Genomic DNA, 15,877 nt, shown 5'->3' with positions numbered 1-15,877 from the left:
GTCGCAAAGGCCTCCATACTACCAGTGTGTGACTTAGATTTCCTTTCCCATCCTGTGGAATGAGCACAGAAAGCAGGCTACTGATTCAGGGAAGATTTAGTAAAAATGACCCTATGTTAAACCTCAAGGAAATTATCAGTCAGTTAAAGTAGAAATTGTTCAAAACACATTCTCAGGAACTTTGTAGCTAGTTCATATGAAAATCACAATTTAGAACTTGGAATGCAAAATGTGGTTTTCAATATTAATTTCTAATATAGGCATTAAATGATCACCTTTCTTTATTCTGTATTTCTTCTTTGTTAAATATATATATATATATGCACACACCATGGAATACTATGTTTGTTGTGTGTATTACACACACACACACACATACACCTCCCACATTTTCTTTATCCACTCATTGATTGATGGACCTTTGGGCTGGTTCCATATTTTTGCAACTGTAAATTGTGCTTCTATAAACATGCATGTGCAAGTATCTTTTTTCTATAATGACTTCTTTTCTTCTGGGTAAATACCCAGGAATGGGATTGCTGGATCAAATGGTAGATCTACTTTTAGTTCTTTAAGGAATCGCCACACTGTTTTCTATAGAGGTCATACTAGTTTAAATTCCCACCAACAGTGTAAGAGTATTCCCTTTTCACCACATCCACTCCAACATCAGTGATTTTTTTATTTTTTTATTATGGCCATTCTTGCAGGAGTAAGGTGGCATCTCATTGTGGTTTTGATTTGCAGTTGCCTGGTAATTAGTGATATTGAGTATTTTTTCATATGTTTTTTGGCCATTTGTGTATCTTCTTTTGAGAATTGTCTATTCATGTCCTTAGCCCACTTTTTGATGGGATTTTTTTTTTCTTGCTTATTTGAGTTCCTTGTAGATTCTGGATGTTAGTCCTTTCTCAGATGTATAGATTGCAAAGATTTTCTCTCACTCTGTGTGGTTGTCTGTTTATTCTGCTGATTATTTCTTTTGCTATGCAGAAGCTTCTTAGTTTAAGGAAGTCCCATCTATCTTTGCTTTTGTGGCATTTTTGCTTTTGGGTTCTTGGTCATGAAGTCTTTGCCTAAGCCAGTGTCTAGTAGGGTTTTTCCAATGTTATCTTCTAGAATTTTATGGTTTCAGGTCTTAGATTTAAGTCTTTGATCCATCTTGAGTTGATTTTTGTATAAGATGAGCGATGAGGATCCGGTTTCATTCTTCTACAATTATCCCAGCACCGTTTGTTGAATAGGGTGTTCTTTCCCCACTTTATGTTTTTGTTTGCTGTGTCAAAAATCACTTGACAGTAAGTATTTGGCCTCATTTCTTGTTTCTCTATTCTGTTTGCGTTGGTCTATATGCCTATTTTTATACCAGTACTATGCTGTTTTGAGGACTTTGGCCTTATAGTATAGTTTGAAGTTGGGTAACGTGATGCCTCCAGATTTGCTCTTTTTGCGTAGCCTTTCTTTGGCTATGCGGGCTCTTTTTTGGTTCCATATGAATTTTAGGATTTTTTTTTCTAGTTCTGTGAAGAATGATGGTGGTATATTGATGGGAAGTGCATTGAATTTGTAGATTACTTTTGGCAGTCTGGTCATTTTCACAGTATTGATTCTACCCATCCATGAGCATGGGACGTGTTTCCATTTGTTTATATTGTCTATGATTTCTTTCAGCAGTGTTTTCTAATTTTCTGTGTAGCAGTCTTTCACCTCCATGGTTAAGTATATTCCTAAGTATTTTATTTTTTTGCAGCTATTATAAAAGGGGCTGAGTTCTTGATTTGAGTCTCAGCTTGGTCGCTGTTGGTGTATAGCAGGGCTACTGATTTGTGTACATTAATTTTGTATCCTGAAACTTTGCTTGAATTCATTTAGCAGTTTTAGGAGATTTTTGGATGACTCTTTAGTTTTCTAGGTATATGATCATGTCATCACCAAACAGTGACAGTTTGACGACTTCTTTACCAATTTAGATGCTCTTTCTTTCTCTTGTTTGATTGCTCTGGCTAGGACTTCCAGTACTATGTTGAATAGAACTGGTGAAAGTGGGCATCCTTGTTTTGTTCCAGTTCTCAGAAGGAATGCTTTCAGTTTTTCACATTCAGTATAATGTTGGCTGTGGGTTTGTCTTAGATGGCTTTTATTACCTTAAGGTATGTCCTGTTTATGCCAGTTTTGCTGAGGGTTTTAATCATAATGGGATGCTGGATTTTGTCAAATGCTTTTTCTGCATCTATTGAGTTGATCATGTGATTTTTGTTTTTGATTCTGTTTATGTGGTGTATCACATTTATTGACTTGTGAATGTTAAACCATTCCTGCTATGAAACCCACTTGATCATGGAGGATTATCTTTTTAACATGCTATTGGATTTGGTTAGCTAGGACTTTTGCATCTATGTTCACCAGGGATATTTGTCTATAGTTTTATTTTTTTGGTTGTTATGTTTTTTCCTGGGTTTGCTTTCAGGGTGATACTGGCTTCACAGAATGATTTAGGGAGAATTCCCTCTTTCTCTATCTTGTGGAATAGTGTCAACAGGATTGGTACCAAGTCTTCTTTTAATGTCTGATAGAATTCAGCCATGAATCCATTTGGTCCTGGACTTTTTTGTTGGTAACTTTTTAATTACCATTTCAATCTCGCTGCTTGTTATTAGTCTGTTCAGAGTTTGTATTTATTCCTGGTTTAATCTTAGAGGGTTGCATGTTTCCAGGAATTTATCCGTCTCCTCTAGGTTTTCTAGTTTATGTGCATAAAGGTGTTCATAGTAGCCTTGAATAATCCTTTGTATTTGTGTGGTGTTTGTTTGTAACAGCTCCCGTTTTGTTTCTTATTGAGCTTATTTGGATCTTCTCTCTTCTTTTCTTGGTTAATCTTGCTAGCAGTCTCTCGATTTTATGTATCTTTTCAAAGAACCACCTTTTTGTTTCATTTGTCTTTGTATTTTTTTTTTGTTTCAATTTCATTTAGTTCTGCTCTGATCTTGCTTATTTCTTTTCTTCTACTGGGTTTGGGTTTGTTTCGTTCTTGTTTCTTTAGCTCCTTGAGGTGTGACCTTATATTGTCTACCTGTGCTTTCAGACTTTTGATGTAGGCACTTAATGCTGTGGACTTTTCTCTTAGCACCACTTCTGCTGTGTCCTAGAGGTTTTGATAGATTGTGTCACTATTATAGTGTAGTTCAAACCCAATGATCATTCATTAGCAGGTTACTTAACTTCTCTGTATTTGTCTGATTTTGAGGGTCCCTTTTGGAGTTGATTTCCAATTTTATTCCATTATGGTCTGAGAGAGTCCTTGGTATAAATTTGATTTTCTTAAATTTGTTGAGATTTGTTTGGTGGCCTATCTTATGGTCTGTCTTGGAGAATGTTCCATTTGCTGATGAATAGAATGTATATTCTGCAATTGTTGGCTAGGATGTTCTGTAAATATCTGTTAAGTCCATTTGTTGTAGGGTATAGTTTAAGTCCATTGTTTCTTTGTTGACTTTCTGTCTTGATGACCTGTTTAGTGCTGTCAGTGGAGTATTGAAGGCCCCCACTATTATTGTGTTGCTATCTATCTCATTTCTTAGGTCTTTTATAAATTTGGGCGCTCCAGTGTTAGGTGCATATATATTTAGGATTGTGATATTTTTCTGTTGGACTAGTTCTTTTATCATTATATAATGTCCCTCCTTGTCTTTCTTAACTGCTGTTGCTTTAAAGTTTGTCCTGTCTGATGTAAAAATAGCTACTCCTGCCACTTGCTTTTAGTGTCCATTTGTACATAATATCTTTTTCCATCCCTTTACTGTAAGTTTATGTGAGTCCTTATGAGTCAGGTGAGTCTCTTGAAGAGAGCAGATACTTGGTTGGTGAATTTATTTTTTAATTTTTTGGAGACTGGGTCTTGCTCTATACCCCAGGCTGGAGTTCAGTGGTGTGATCTTGGGTCACTGCAGCCTCTACTTGCCGGGTTCAAGGAATTCTTATGCCTCGACCTCTCGAGTAGCTGAGATTACAGGTATATGCCACCACACTCAGCTAATATTTGTGTTTTTAGTAGACATGGGGTTTCCCCATGTTGGCCAGGCTGGTCTTGAACTCCTGTCCTCAAATGATCCACCTGTCTCGGTGTCCCAAACTGGCATGAACCACCACGTCCAGCCTTGGTTGGTGAATTCTTACCCCTTCTGCCATTCTGTATCTTTTAAGTGGAGCATTTAGGCCATTTACATTCAATGTTAGTATTGAGATATGAGGTGCTATTGTATTCACCCTGCTATTTATTGAATACCTTGGGTTTTTTTCATTGTGGTGTTGTTTTATAGGTCCTGTGAGGATTAGGCTTTAGAGAGGTTCTGTTTTGGTGTATTTTGAGGATTTGTTTCAAGATTTAGAGTTTCTTTGAACAGCAGTTCTCATAGTGCTGGCTTGGTAGTGGTGAATTCTCTTGGCATTTGTTTGTCTGAAAATGTCTGTATCTTTTTTTTTTTTTTTTTTTGAGACGGAGTCTCGCTCTGTCGCCCAGGCTGGAGTGCAGTGACGCAATCTCGGCTCACTGCAAGCTCCGCCTCCTGGGTTCACGCCATTCTCCTTCCTCAGCCTCTCCAAGTAGCTGGGACTACAGGCGCCCGCCACCACGCCCGGCTAATTTTTTTGTATTTTTTTTAGTAGAGACGGGGTTTCTCCGTGGTCTCGATCTCCTGACCTCGTGATCCACCCGCCTCGGCCTCCCACAGTGCTGGGATTACAAGCATGAGCCACCGCGCCTGGCCAAAAGTCTGTATCTTTCCTTTGTTTTTGAAGCTTAGTTTCACTGGATACAAAATTCTTGGCTGATAATTGTTTTGTTTAAGGAGGATAAAGATAGAATCCCAATCCCTTCTGGCCTGTAGGGTTTCTGCTGAGAAATCTGCTGTTAGTCTGACAAGTTTTTCTTTATAGGTTACCTGCTGCTTTTGCCTCACAGCTCTTATGATTCTTTCCTTCATCTTGACTGTAGATAATCTGATGACTATGTGCCTAGGCAATGATCTTTTTGCAATGAATGTCTCAGGTGTTCTTTGACCTTCTTGTATTTGGATGTCTAGATCTCTAGCAAGGCTAGGGAAGTTTTCCTCAATTGGTCCCTCAAATATGTTTTCCAAACTTAGATTTATTTTCTTCCTCAGGAACACCAATTATTCTTAGGTTTGGTTGTTTAACATAATTTTAAACTTCTTGGAGGCTTTGTTCGTTTATTAAATTCTTTTTTCTTTGCCTTTGTTAGATTGGGTTAATTTGAAAGCCTTGTCTTTGAGCTCTGGAGTTCTTCTATTTGTTTGATTCTGTTGCTGAGACTTTCCAGTGCATTTTGCAATTCTCTAAGTGTCTCCTTCATTTCCGGAAGTTGTGATTGTTTTTTATTTATGCTGCCTATTTCAGTGGAGATTTTTCCACTGATATCCTGTGTCATTTTTTTGATTTCTTTAAGTTGGATTTCACCTTTCTCTGGTGCCTCCTTAATTAGCTTAATAGTCGACCTGAATTCTTTTTCTGGCAATTCAGAAATTTCATCTTGGCTTAGATCCATTGCTGGTGAGCTGGTGTGATCTTTTGGGGGTGTTAAAGAACCTATTTTGTCATATTACCAGAATTGTTTCTCTGGTTCCTTCTCGTTTGGGTAGACTGTGTCAGAGGGAAGGTCTGGGACTCAAGGGCTGCTGTTCAGATTCTTTTGTCCCTTGGGGTGCTCCCTTGATGCGATTTTGTTCCCCTTCCCCTAGGAATGGGGCCTCCTGAGAGCCGAACTGCAACAATTGTTATTTATCTTCTGGATCTAGCCACGCAGCAGAACTACTAGGTTCCAGCTTGTCTCCGGGGAGTGTCTTCAGAGAGTCCTGTGATGTGATCCATCTTTAGGTCTTTCAGCCGTGGATACCAGCACCTGCTCCAGTGGAGGTAGCGGGGAGTGAAATGGACTCTGTGAGGGTCCTTGGTTGTGTTTTTGTTTAGTGGGCTGGTTTTGTGTTGGTTGTCCTCCAGCCAGGAGGTGGCACTGTCAAGAGTGCATCAGCTGAGGTTGTAGAGTGAGAAGACAAGCTTGCCCTAGGGTCACCTTTGGGTAAATATTCAGGTTTCTCCAGCGGTGGGCAGGGTGGGCTTTGTCTTTGGCTACCAGGGCAGGTGGAGAAAGACCATCAGGTGGAGGCAGGGTTAGGCATGTCTGATCTCAGACTCTCCTTGGGCAGGGGTTGCTGTGACTGCTGTGGGGCATGGGAGTGTGGTTCCTAGACCAATGGAATTAACGTTCCCAGGGGGCCTCTGCTGTGACATATAGGTCACCAGAAAAGTGGAGTAAAGCCGGCAGCCACGGGCCTCACCCAGCTCCCATGGAGCCTGCAGCCCAAAAGGCTGGTCTCACACCCACCATGCCTCGCAACACACTGAGTTTATTTCCAGACAGCAGGTGAGCAGGGCTGAGAACTTGCCCCAGGGTACCAGCCTCCATCTGAGAAAGCAAGTGAGCCCACAGTTCCCCGGCTGTCCCAGGAGCCACAGCTGCAATCCACCCCCTACAAAGGGTCTGTGGATTCTCTGGGCTTTCCTGGGATGTTCCTGTGGTAGTTCTTGGAGCTAAAGTTCACGATGTGGGTTTACACAGGCTGCCGTGTCCACCCAAGTGGGAGCTGCAAGTTAGGCCTGCCTCCTATCCACAATTTTCCCAGATTTTGATTTATAAAATATTTAAAATTAACTTCTTACCTTGAAGGCTACACTGTTAAGTACTTGCTGTGCGTGGTGTGCTTACTATGAAATCCCCTTAGCGCCATGAAATCCCATAGACTTCTTGCTAAGGCTTTTAAAAGGTATTAAAATGAGGTTTGGATCAAAGATGCTTTATCTTTCTCTAAAAATTAAATTTCTCTTTAACAAGCATAGACATTTATTTTCTGAAATTATTTCATCTATTTGTTTCCTAATTTATTCATCCCTCTGGAATGCAAGTTTATTGAGATCAGAGATAAGTTCCTGGCACACAGTGGTTCCTCAGTAAATATTTGTTGAATAAAAACACATGTTTATAAAAACCCTATGCTGCATAAAAATTACTGTCCTCTGGAACTTTTTTTTGTTGCCAATTTGTTCCTCATCAGTGCCTCAAAATTTGGTATTCATGGCAATTTTCTTCTTTTCCATGTTCCTCTAACCTTTTATTTCAAAGAGAGCTTCGTTGCTGATCTGAGTGAATTGCTGTACTGGCACTTCAACTGTGAGTGTGTGCTGGAAGTGTACAAGGAAAAGGGAACATTCTACACCATGGGTTCTTAACCTGAAATTCCTGTAAGATCTGCAAGGAGTCATGAACTGCATGAGTGGGAGGGGGCAGTATTCTCTCTCTGTTACCTTGAAAATGGTCTTTGTGCTGGGGGAGGGACAATCTTTTTCAGTAACAATTTATATTGTTAACTTATTTCACTTTGAACTTGTAAGGTGGCAGAAGTTAGGCACCTTGCCCAATGTAATATCGCTAGTGACTGCAGGTTTGGGCTTTAAACCTTAGTCCATGCTCTAAACCAGCGGTTCCCAACCTTTTGGCACCAGGGACCAGTTTTGTGGAAGATAGATGTTCCACAGACTGGTCGGAGGGGGTGGTTTCAGGATGATTCCAGCATGTTACATTTATTGTGTGCTTTATTTATATTATTATTACGTTGTAATATATAATGAAATAATAATAAAACTCACCATGAAGTAGAATTAGTGGAAGCCCTGAGCTTGTTTTCCTGCAACTAGACAGTCCCGTGTGGGGTGATGGGAGACAGTGACACCTAAAGTGTGTCACTTATGCCCAGGCTACTCTGTAATCTCGTTGTGGTCGCTGTCACTGCAGAAAACCCTGCTTCACAAAGACAGGTTGTTGGACATGGAAGCAGGCTTTTCAGTGCTTTTGTGGCAACCTCAGAATGTTCCACCTGGACTTTCATCCAGAACATATGGAGATTTGAAGTTGTCTCAAACATATTTTTAAAGCCACTGTCATTTGCCATCTCAAGCAGTTGATCCTCTTCTAGCACAGACAGTCAGGTTACCGGGCTTATTCACAAATGGGTCGCGGATCCATTCCTTCCCAGTTCGGGGTTCTTTTGTGGTTGGTAGTATTGGGTAGGTGATCAAGTGTCAGCTGCGGGAAAGAAGGCCCTGGCTCCATCTCTTTCACAATCTCTGCTAACGTTTGAAACATGTCAGAAATCCCAGTGTTCACTTGTCACCCCCGTAATTCCACTTTGGCTTTGAATGCAGCTGCTTTATCTGCCGACTTGAACACAACTGTCATTCTCCCCTGAAGTGACAGATTGATTTCATTGAACAGGTTAAATAGGTCACACAAGTAAGCAAGTTTTGAAACCCATTCTGTGTCACTGAAATGTGCTGCCAATGGTGACGTTTCTTCTAAAAGACATCTCTGGAGTGGTTTCCAAAACTCTGGCCAGCAATCTATCTTTAGAAAGCATCTCACTTCCGTGTATGAGATGTGTGTGCTCTGCGTCCATCTCCTCACAGAGCTCCGCGAACAGACGTGAGTTAAGGGCATGTACTTTAATGTGGTTGATAATTTTAATCACATTCTGCTAAACGTTGTTCACGTGACATTTTTCAGCTAGCCAGCAGTGCATAGACTCACATTCAGAAGCAACCTAAGGAGCTCCAGCGGCACAATCGTTTAGTATGTAGTACTTATATACAGAAGCGACCTATTTGATCTGAGTAGTGAAACCAGAAAGCCGTGCAGTCATGGCAGCTGCTCTGACCGTGTGTATACCAACACAAAATGACCAATTTAGTTTTTCTGATATGTAATCATTCACAGACTAGAATAGTTCTGCAGCTGTGGTGTTGGTTGGCAACAAAAGTGCACATAACATATCCTCATGCACATCCCCCTGAAAAATATATCACACATTAACAAGCATTGTTGCCTTGCCGTCAACACTGATAGACTCGTCAACCTGGATTGTGTGCCACGGTGATTCATTAATCCCCTTTTACAGTTGTGTCTCAGTATCCTCTGCTATTTCATTAATTCGTCTAGTTATGGTGCTAGCCGAAAGAGGAACACCTGCCACCTTTTGAACCGCAGCCTCTTCTAAAAGTTGACAACAAATGTCCTTAGCAGCAGGCAGGATCAACTCTTCACCAATAGTAAAGGGCCACTTAGCTTCAGCAACGCGGTTAGCCACTAAGAGTGATGCTCTCGGCCGGGCACGGTAGCTCACGCCTGTAATCTCTGCACTTTGGGAGGCTGAGGAGGGTGGATCATCTGAAGTCAGGAGTTTGAGACCAGCCTGGCCAACATGATGAAACCCTGTCTCTACTAAAAATACAAAAAATTAGTCAGGCATGGTGGTGGGCACCTGCAGTCCCAGCTACTCAGGAGGCTGAGGCAGGAGAATTGCTTGAACCCGGGAGGCAGAGATTGCAGTAAGCTGAGATCGTGCCATTGCACTCCAGCCTGGGCAACAAGAGTGAAACTCCATCTCAAAAAAAAAAAAAAAAAAAAAAAAAAAAAAAAAAAAAAAGGATGCTCTCAGTGTAGACACATCTGATGAAGTTAGTGGCCTTCAATTGCCTGTGTTCTTGGTGTACACGTTTTTTTAATTTTTTGAAAACTCCAAAGGTTTTTTTTTTTTTTTTTTTTTTTGAGACAGAGTCTCACTCTGTCGCCCAGGCTGGGGTGCAGTGGCGCGATCTTGGCCCACTGCAACCTCTGCCTCCTGGGTTCCAGTGATTCTCCTGCCTCAGCCTCCCGAGTAGCTGGGATTACAGGCATGTGCCACCATGCCCGGCTAATTTTTTGTATTTTTAGTAGAGACGGGGCTTCACTGTGTTAGCCAGGATGGTCTCGATGTGACCTCGTGATCAGTCTGCCTCGGCCTCTCAAAGTGCTAGGGTTACAGGCATGAGCCACCGCGCCATATGTGTTCCCACAGTGCAACTCTACTCTAGAACAGAAAGTAAAGTTTCTGTCTTCAACATGCTTAAATTTTTCTTGGGCAAGAGAGTTCAACTAAATGAAAATTCCAACTATAAGAAATAGGAAGCAACGTTCCCTTACACAGGAAATCCCACTGTGTTCATTAATTTTCTCAGTTAAGTAGACTACTATAGTTCTTAAATATGCTAGACTTAACATTGATTTAACTAAAATTGAGTGTTAAGTTGGAGACAATAATTTTCTAAATCAGCTCCTAAGGTGAAAAGCCAGAAATCAGCCAGAGGTAATTTTTTTTCTTTCAAACACTTTAAATTGCCCATAAAGCAAAAAATTGTTGATTTTGTGAACACATGTCACAGGCTATCTTATGCACACTCAAGTTTGAGAAGTACTAACTAAGCAAGACTAAGAGAAAAAGCCAAAGGAACATTTATTTACAGATGTCTGGACATTCACACTGTCCTTGAACTAATTTTCAGATCTGTAGTGGTGACTAGCAGAGGGTAGAAAATTCCATAGTGTCATAGCCAGGTGACTCCATGCGGTCTTGATATTAAACCTATTCACACATTGCTCCTTTTAATTGACTTTTTCAAACATTCTCATTAAGTATTTTAGATCAAAACTTTAAAAAATTAAAAGCACATATGACTCTGTAACTTTAGAAGCTGTTAATAAATTTATTATAGTGATTAAATGGTCTCATCTTTAGAGAGGCTTAGGAGAGGATTAGGAGTTGAAGAATAAATGAAATATTTCTATGGTGCCACTTCAATGTAGAAGATAAGATATTTTTCCTATGACAATTGTTACATGTGTTACATTCTTAGGGAAGTCAGAGGCCATACTCTAACCATTATGCAACAATGATAAGAAAATATGTGAGCAAGTGTGTATTAATATAGTAATACAAAAACTAGGTACTGTTGATTTGAATACCTACTGTCCTATAGAATTGAGCTACATTCCATTTTTGGTACATTAAGTTCGTTCTGATGGTGACAGACAACAGGGTTCGATTGCTCAAGAAGACACAGGAACCAAAGTGACAGTGCTTGCAGATCTAAAGTTTCTTACAGGAAAAAGACAGCAAGGAGCCTGTCGATGCCAGGCTGAGCTCCAGTAGCCCCTCCTCTTAGGGACACACACTTTCTCACAGGTCAGAATCAATGACCTGTGTGTGCAACACTCAGAACCAGTGGACCGAGAGGAGGTATCTGCCAGCTTGTTTTACACCCTGTTGGTCACACAGGCATTTTCTTGCCTGTAGCCAGCCCCAGTGGGAGAGCCTTCCAGGGCTTCTCACCTAGACCCCGTGCAAACCACCTCAGTGTCACTTTACCAATCAGCAATGCTGACAAGCTGGTATCAACAACCCCACAACTCCTCAGACACATGGAACAAAGCAGCACTATTATTAATGGGTATGTTTCATGCCTTGACCAGAGGGCCATGCAGGTACATTTCTTATTTCAACAGAAGAGCTCACACCAGCTCCAGGTCTGCTGGAATGAACCTTCGAAGCACGAGTGTTAAAGGTCATTTGGGATGTTCATGTGGGTCGTATTGTGTAGAATATTGAAGTGTTATAAACCCCACTTTAGGTATGTGTAGTTGAATATACCCCAGTGTAGCTATTCTTGCAGGCATATCATATCCATTTTAGAACCTCTAGAAAGGAAATGCAGTGGTGGTATTTCATTTTCCCTGTGAAATTAATATATACTTCCTAACTCGTAATTTGTTATGTTCAACCTTTACAGTTTTAAAAAATCAAATTCATAGATTTCATAAGAGGAAGCATTGCAGAAAACCCTTCAAGTTTATTGAAAGCAAATGACATGTTTCGTATTTTGAAACCTACTCAGTCTCTAATTGTGTTTTTCCCTCTTCCTTCTCTATTCCCAGATGAATCGGCTCCTAAGGAAGTCAGCAGGGTAAGTAATGTGAATATTTTTTCTACTACTACAATATAGGAAATGAATGTGTTTTATTTTTCAGTACTCTAACACATTAAAGTATTAGAAAGATAATGGCAAAAACTGAGTTTCCTCTCCAAAGTCTCACTCATTTATATGGAATAAAGTCAGTAGAGAGGGTGCAAATTGGAGGCCTCAAGACTGAGTACGGCACACAGATGCATTTTGTTTGGCTGCACGTGCCTATGGGCTTTTCTGAATCAGTTGCCAACATTTAGAAATTGAGACTCTGTATATAAAGATTGGACTTCTGGCTTCCCTTGAACCAGAAGGTGAGGTAACTCTCACAGGGCAGCAGTCTTCCGAGGGCAGGAAGTGGAAGCCGCCTTCAGCTGCATGATGCTCTCCAGGCAGCCCCAGTCCTCCATGTAGCTGGCTTTACTCATGTCCGCTACCTGCCCAACCTCTGCCTTTGTGTTCATTCACTTTGTTTTTGGGAGAACAAAAGATGACAACTCATGTGTTGAAAGCATGATATTGCTTAGAAATTTTATAAATATTAAAGGTACTGTTTTCATGGCCTAGTTAACGTTAAGAGTCTTAGCAAGCTTAAAAACTATGGCAGGTGAGTACTGAAAGCGTTTAGCATACTGTTTATGCTATAAAGTATAAGTGATTACATTTGGAAAAAAATGTCTTAGTTTTTCCTGTGTTACACAGATAAAGGTCTTAAGTGTGGATGGAATATTGAAAATAATCAGTTCGAATGGAACTTAATGCAACCGTAGAGATCAGTTTCTATTGTAAGACGTAAATTGAAAAACTGTTAATAGAATCACATATGCAGATACGTTCCTTTATTTTTTATCATCCGAAGAAAGAAATCTCTAAAATGACCTGGGCCAGCGCTGGGGGCTGGGGGTGTGGAGACAGGGGAGGGAAGAATTCCTTGTGTCCATAGCAATGTAGGATTCTCTTGAGGTTTCTGTGAGTCTCAGGATTTCACTGGGTGCCTTCGCTATTAATTTCACATTTGTGGAACTCACAATTGAGGAGTTCCTTGGTCTGGATGCTCAGAAGGTACCAGGAAGTGACAGAGGGGTAAACCTAGAATTTTGGCAGCTGCTAGGAGCAGCAGAAAATGCTAAAAAGTGATGCTTGAGGATAAGATGGGGACTCTGAAAAGTGAACTTTGGCAGAGTTATAAAATATTACAGTGTTGATATTGGCAAAGCTGCCATGTGTTCACACAGTATCATTGACAATACCACATACTGTTTTATAAGGCCATTAGAAAAAATGATGAAACTACATGTAGTGATTTTTCTTTGCTATTATTTATAAGATTCTCTTACATTATGCCAAATTTGGAGAAAAGTGCATCTCTAATTGAGAAATACTAAAGGTGTGAGCTGATAACCTAGAAATGGTATCAGTTGCCAAGATCTCTGTAACTTTTTTTTTTTTGAAAAAATGTACCCCGTATCTTGATCAATGCTTATTTGACTAATACTCAGAGTTTCCTTTATGAAATAGTATGCCACTATTTTCAACAAAGATTCAGATTTAGAAATTCCTCGGGCGACCTTTTGGTAGGTGGTGACTGGCCAGAGGGCTTCTGTTCTGACACGTCCCTGACAGAAAGCATGCTCTTTAGTTCCACTAAAGGTGCTGGTTACACTCTCAGGCAGTTCTGTTTTTTTGTTTGTTTTGTTTTTTCTTTCCCCTTTCTCTTTCTCATATACTTTTTTTTTTAATTGAGGCAAAGCCTCAGTTCGTCAACCAGGCTGAAGTGCAGTGGGACAGTCAGCTCACTTCAGGCTTGACTGCCCGAGTTCAGATGATCCTCCCACCTCAGCCTCCTAAATAGCTGGGACTACAGGCCTGTGCTACCATGCCCAGCTAATTTTTTTTTTTTTAATAGAGATGGGATTTCTCCATGTTGCCCAAGCTAATGTTGAACTCCTGGGCTCAAGTGATCTTCCTACCTCAGCCTCCCAAAGTGGTGGGGTTACGGGTTTGAGCCACTGAGCCCAGCCTAGGCAGTTCTAATTTTTAGGAAGTACTTTCTCATTTAGAACCAAGCAGCCTCCCAAAATGGCCATTCTCCAGTATTTGTTTTGATTTTATTTCATATCCAAACCCTTTGAGTGTAGGGGTTATGTTATTTCTTTTCTAGTAAAACATCTTATTTTCTAAACTTTATTTTCCATATGCCTCCTTAAGATGTGGGTTGACAGTCTTTGGACAAACTATATATTATTAATATATCTTTAAAACATTGCAACCTTAACACTACAGACTAATTGTGTCTTGACCCTGGTAAAATGAGGTGGGACAGATACCTTAGTTTGAAACCTATGTATCTGTCAATACGGTTTTAATGGAGAATTAGTTTTTTAAAGAAACTACATTGCATTTCTGGTTATTGAGCTTTGAGTAAACTATCATTATTTTTTCATGAAGTCAGATCTGTAGGTCTTAGGTCTCTTCCCCTTCCCTTTTCTCTATTTTCCTTTCTTCTCTTTGTCTCCCTGTCTTCTTACCTGTCATTCAGTGACCAATTTTTTTAGCATTTGTGTTTCAGGCATTGTTCTAAGGTGCTGTAGATACAATGGTGAGCAAAATCGACAGTATTCAGGTTCTCATAGTATAGAGGGGAGTTGTGGAAACAGTTCAGAAAATTCATATGATGTGTATATGTGCGTTTGTGTCTGTGTACATCTATCAGGCAGTGATAAATACTATGATGAATACATGGAAGAATAAAGCAGAATAAGGGGCTTGAGAGTGATGGTGGTTCAGAGGGTGCTTATTGGCTTATTGCACATATACAGTGGTCAGGAGAGGTTAATTTCATAAGTGAAATTTGAGCGGGAATCTGAAGGGAATGAGAGAATCAGCAGAAGGAGGAGACAGCAACTGCAGAGGCCCTGAGGTAGGCCATTGTGACTGGAGCAGAGTGAGTCATGTGGAGACCAGTAAGAAATAAGGTTGGAATGGAATTGGGGGTATTTAGGTCTTCTAGCTGTCGAATCTAGAGTATACACAGTAAGAGTGGAAACAGACCCAGTGGTAGTCTAGGAATGTAGGCAGGGGAGGATGATGTCTAGGATTAGGGTTGTAATAGTGAACTAGGATCAGAGGTTGGGTGTAGAAGAAAGAGCAGACAGGCTTTGCTTATGGGAGGGTAAACCAAAAAGTATCCAAGACCTGTTACAGTCTACTTAAAAGCTGATTTTGACAAGGTTAAGGACATGCCTATGACACAACCTCAGGAGGTTCTGAGATGTGTCCAGAATAGTTGGGCTACAGCTTGGTTTTATACATTTTAGGGAGACATAAGATATCATTCAGTACATGTCCCTTGGTTTGGTCTGGAAAGGTGGGACAGCTGGAAGCATGGGGGCCAGGTAGCATCCAGGTCATAGTCGGATTCAAAAATTTTCTGATGGGCAATTGGTTGAAAGAGTTATTATCAAAGACCTAGAATCAATAGAAAGGAATGTCTGGCTTAAGGTAAGGGTTTTGGAGACAAGCTTTTATCATGCAAATGAAGCCTCCAAGTAGCAAGTTTCAGAGCTCTTATCAGACCTAAACAGCTACCAGACTCTTAGACTCTCCTGATCAGAGAAAAGACCTGGAAAGGGAAAGGTTTCTCTACAGAATGTAGATTTTCCCCACAGGAGACAGCTTTGCAGGGCCATTTCAACATATGTCAAAGAAATATATTTGGGGTAAAATACTTCAAGTTCTTTCAGGGCCTGCTGTCATGTGATGCTGCTATACTAGAGTCAGGCTGGAGTTTGATGTCTTATAGCTACAAAAAGTCTGTTTATCATCTGTCTTAAAACTTGTTTTAGTGTTAATACTGGTCAGCTGTGCCTGAATTTCAAAGGGAGAAGGTTGTAATGAAGCATGTCCAACCCCCTCCCTGCCATCATTGCCTGAACTAGATTTTCAGGTCTACTTTGGAATGCCCTTGGCTAAGAGG

The 15,877-nt window shown here is 40.5% G+C and overlaps 1 protein-coding gene across 6 annotated transcripts in view; it reads left to right on the top strand.

Annotated features, from left to right (window-relative positions):
* Positions 1–15,877, top strand: part of PDE10A (phosphodiesterase 10A) — a 662,241-nt gene that overhangs the window by 494,941 nt on the left and 151,423 nt on the right. For all 6 annotated transcript variants that reach the window (XM_030809949.1, XM_030809952.1, XM_030809953.1 and 3 more), the window contains one exon: positions 11,873–11,901. In XM_030809949.1, coding sequence (XP_030665809.1) covers positions 11,873–11,901 — 29 coding nt within the window. The remainder of the gene's footprint in view (positions 1–11,872; positions 11,902–15,877) is intronic.

This window comes from Nomascus leucogenys, chromosome 3, assembly GCF_006542625.1.
Source record: "Nomascus leucogenys isolate Asia chromosome 3, Asia_NLE_v1, whole genome shotgun sequence".
NCBI lineage: Eukaryota > Metazoa > Chordata > Mammalia > Primates > Hylobatidae > Nomascus > Nomascus leucogenys.
Note: the sequence above shows the minus strand (reverse complement) of the source record. Positions and strands in the feature narration are given on the sequence as shown.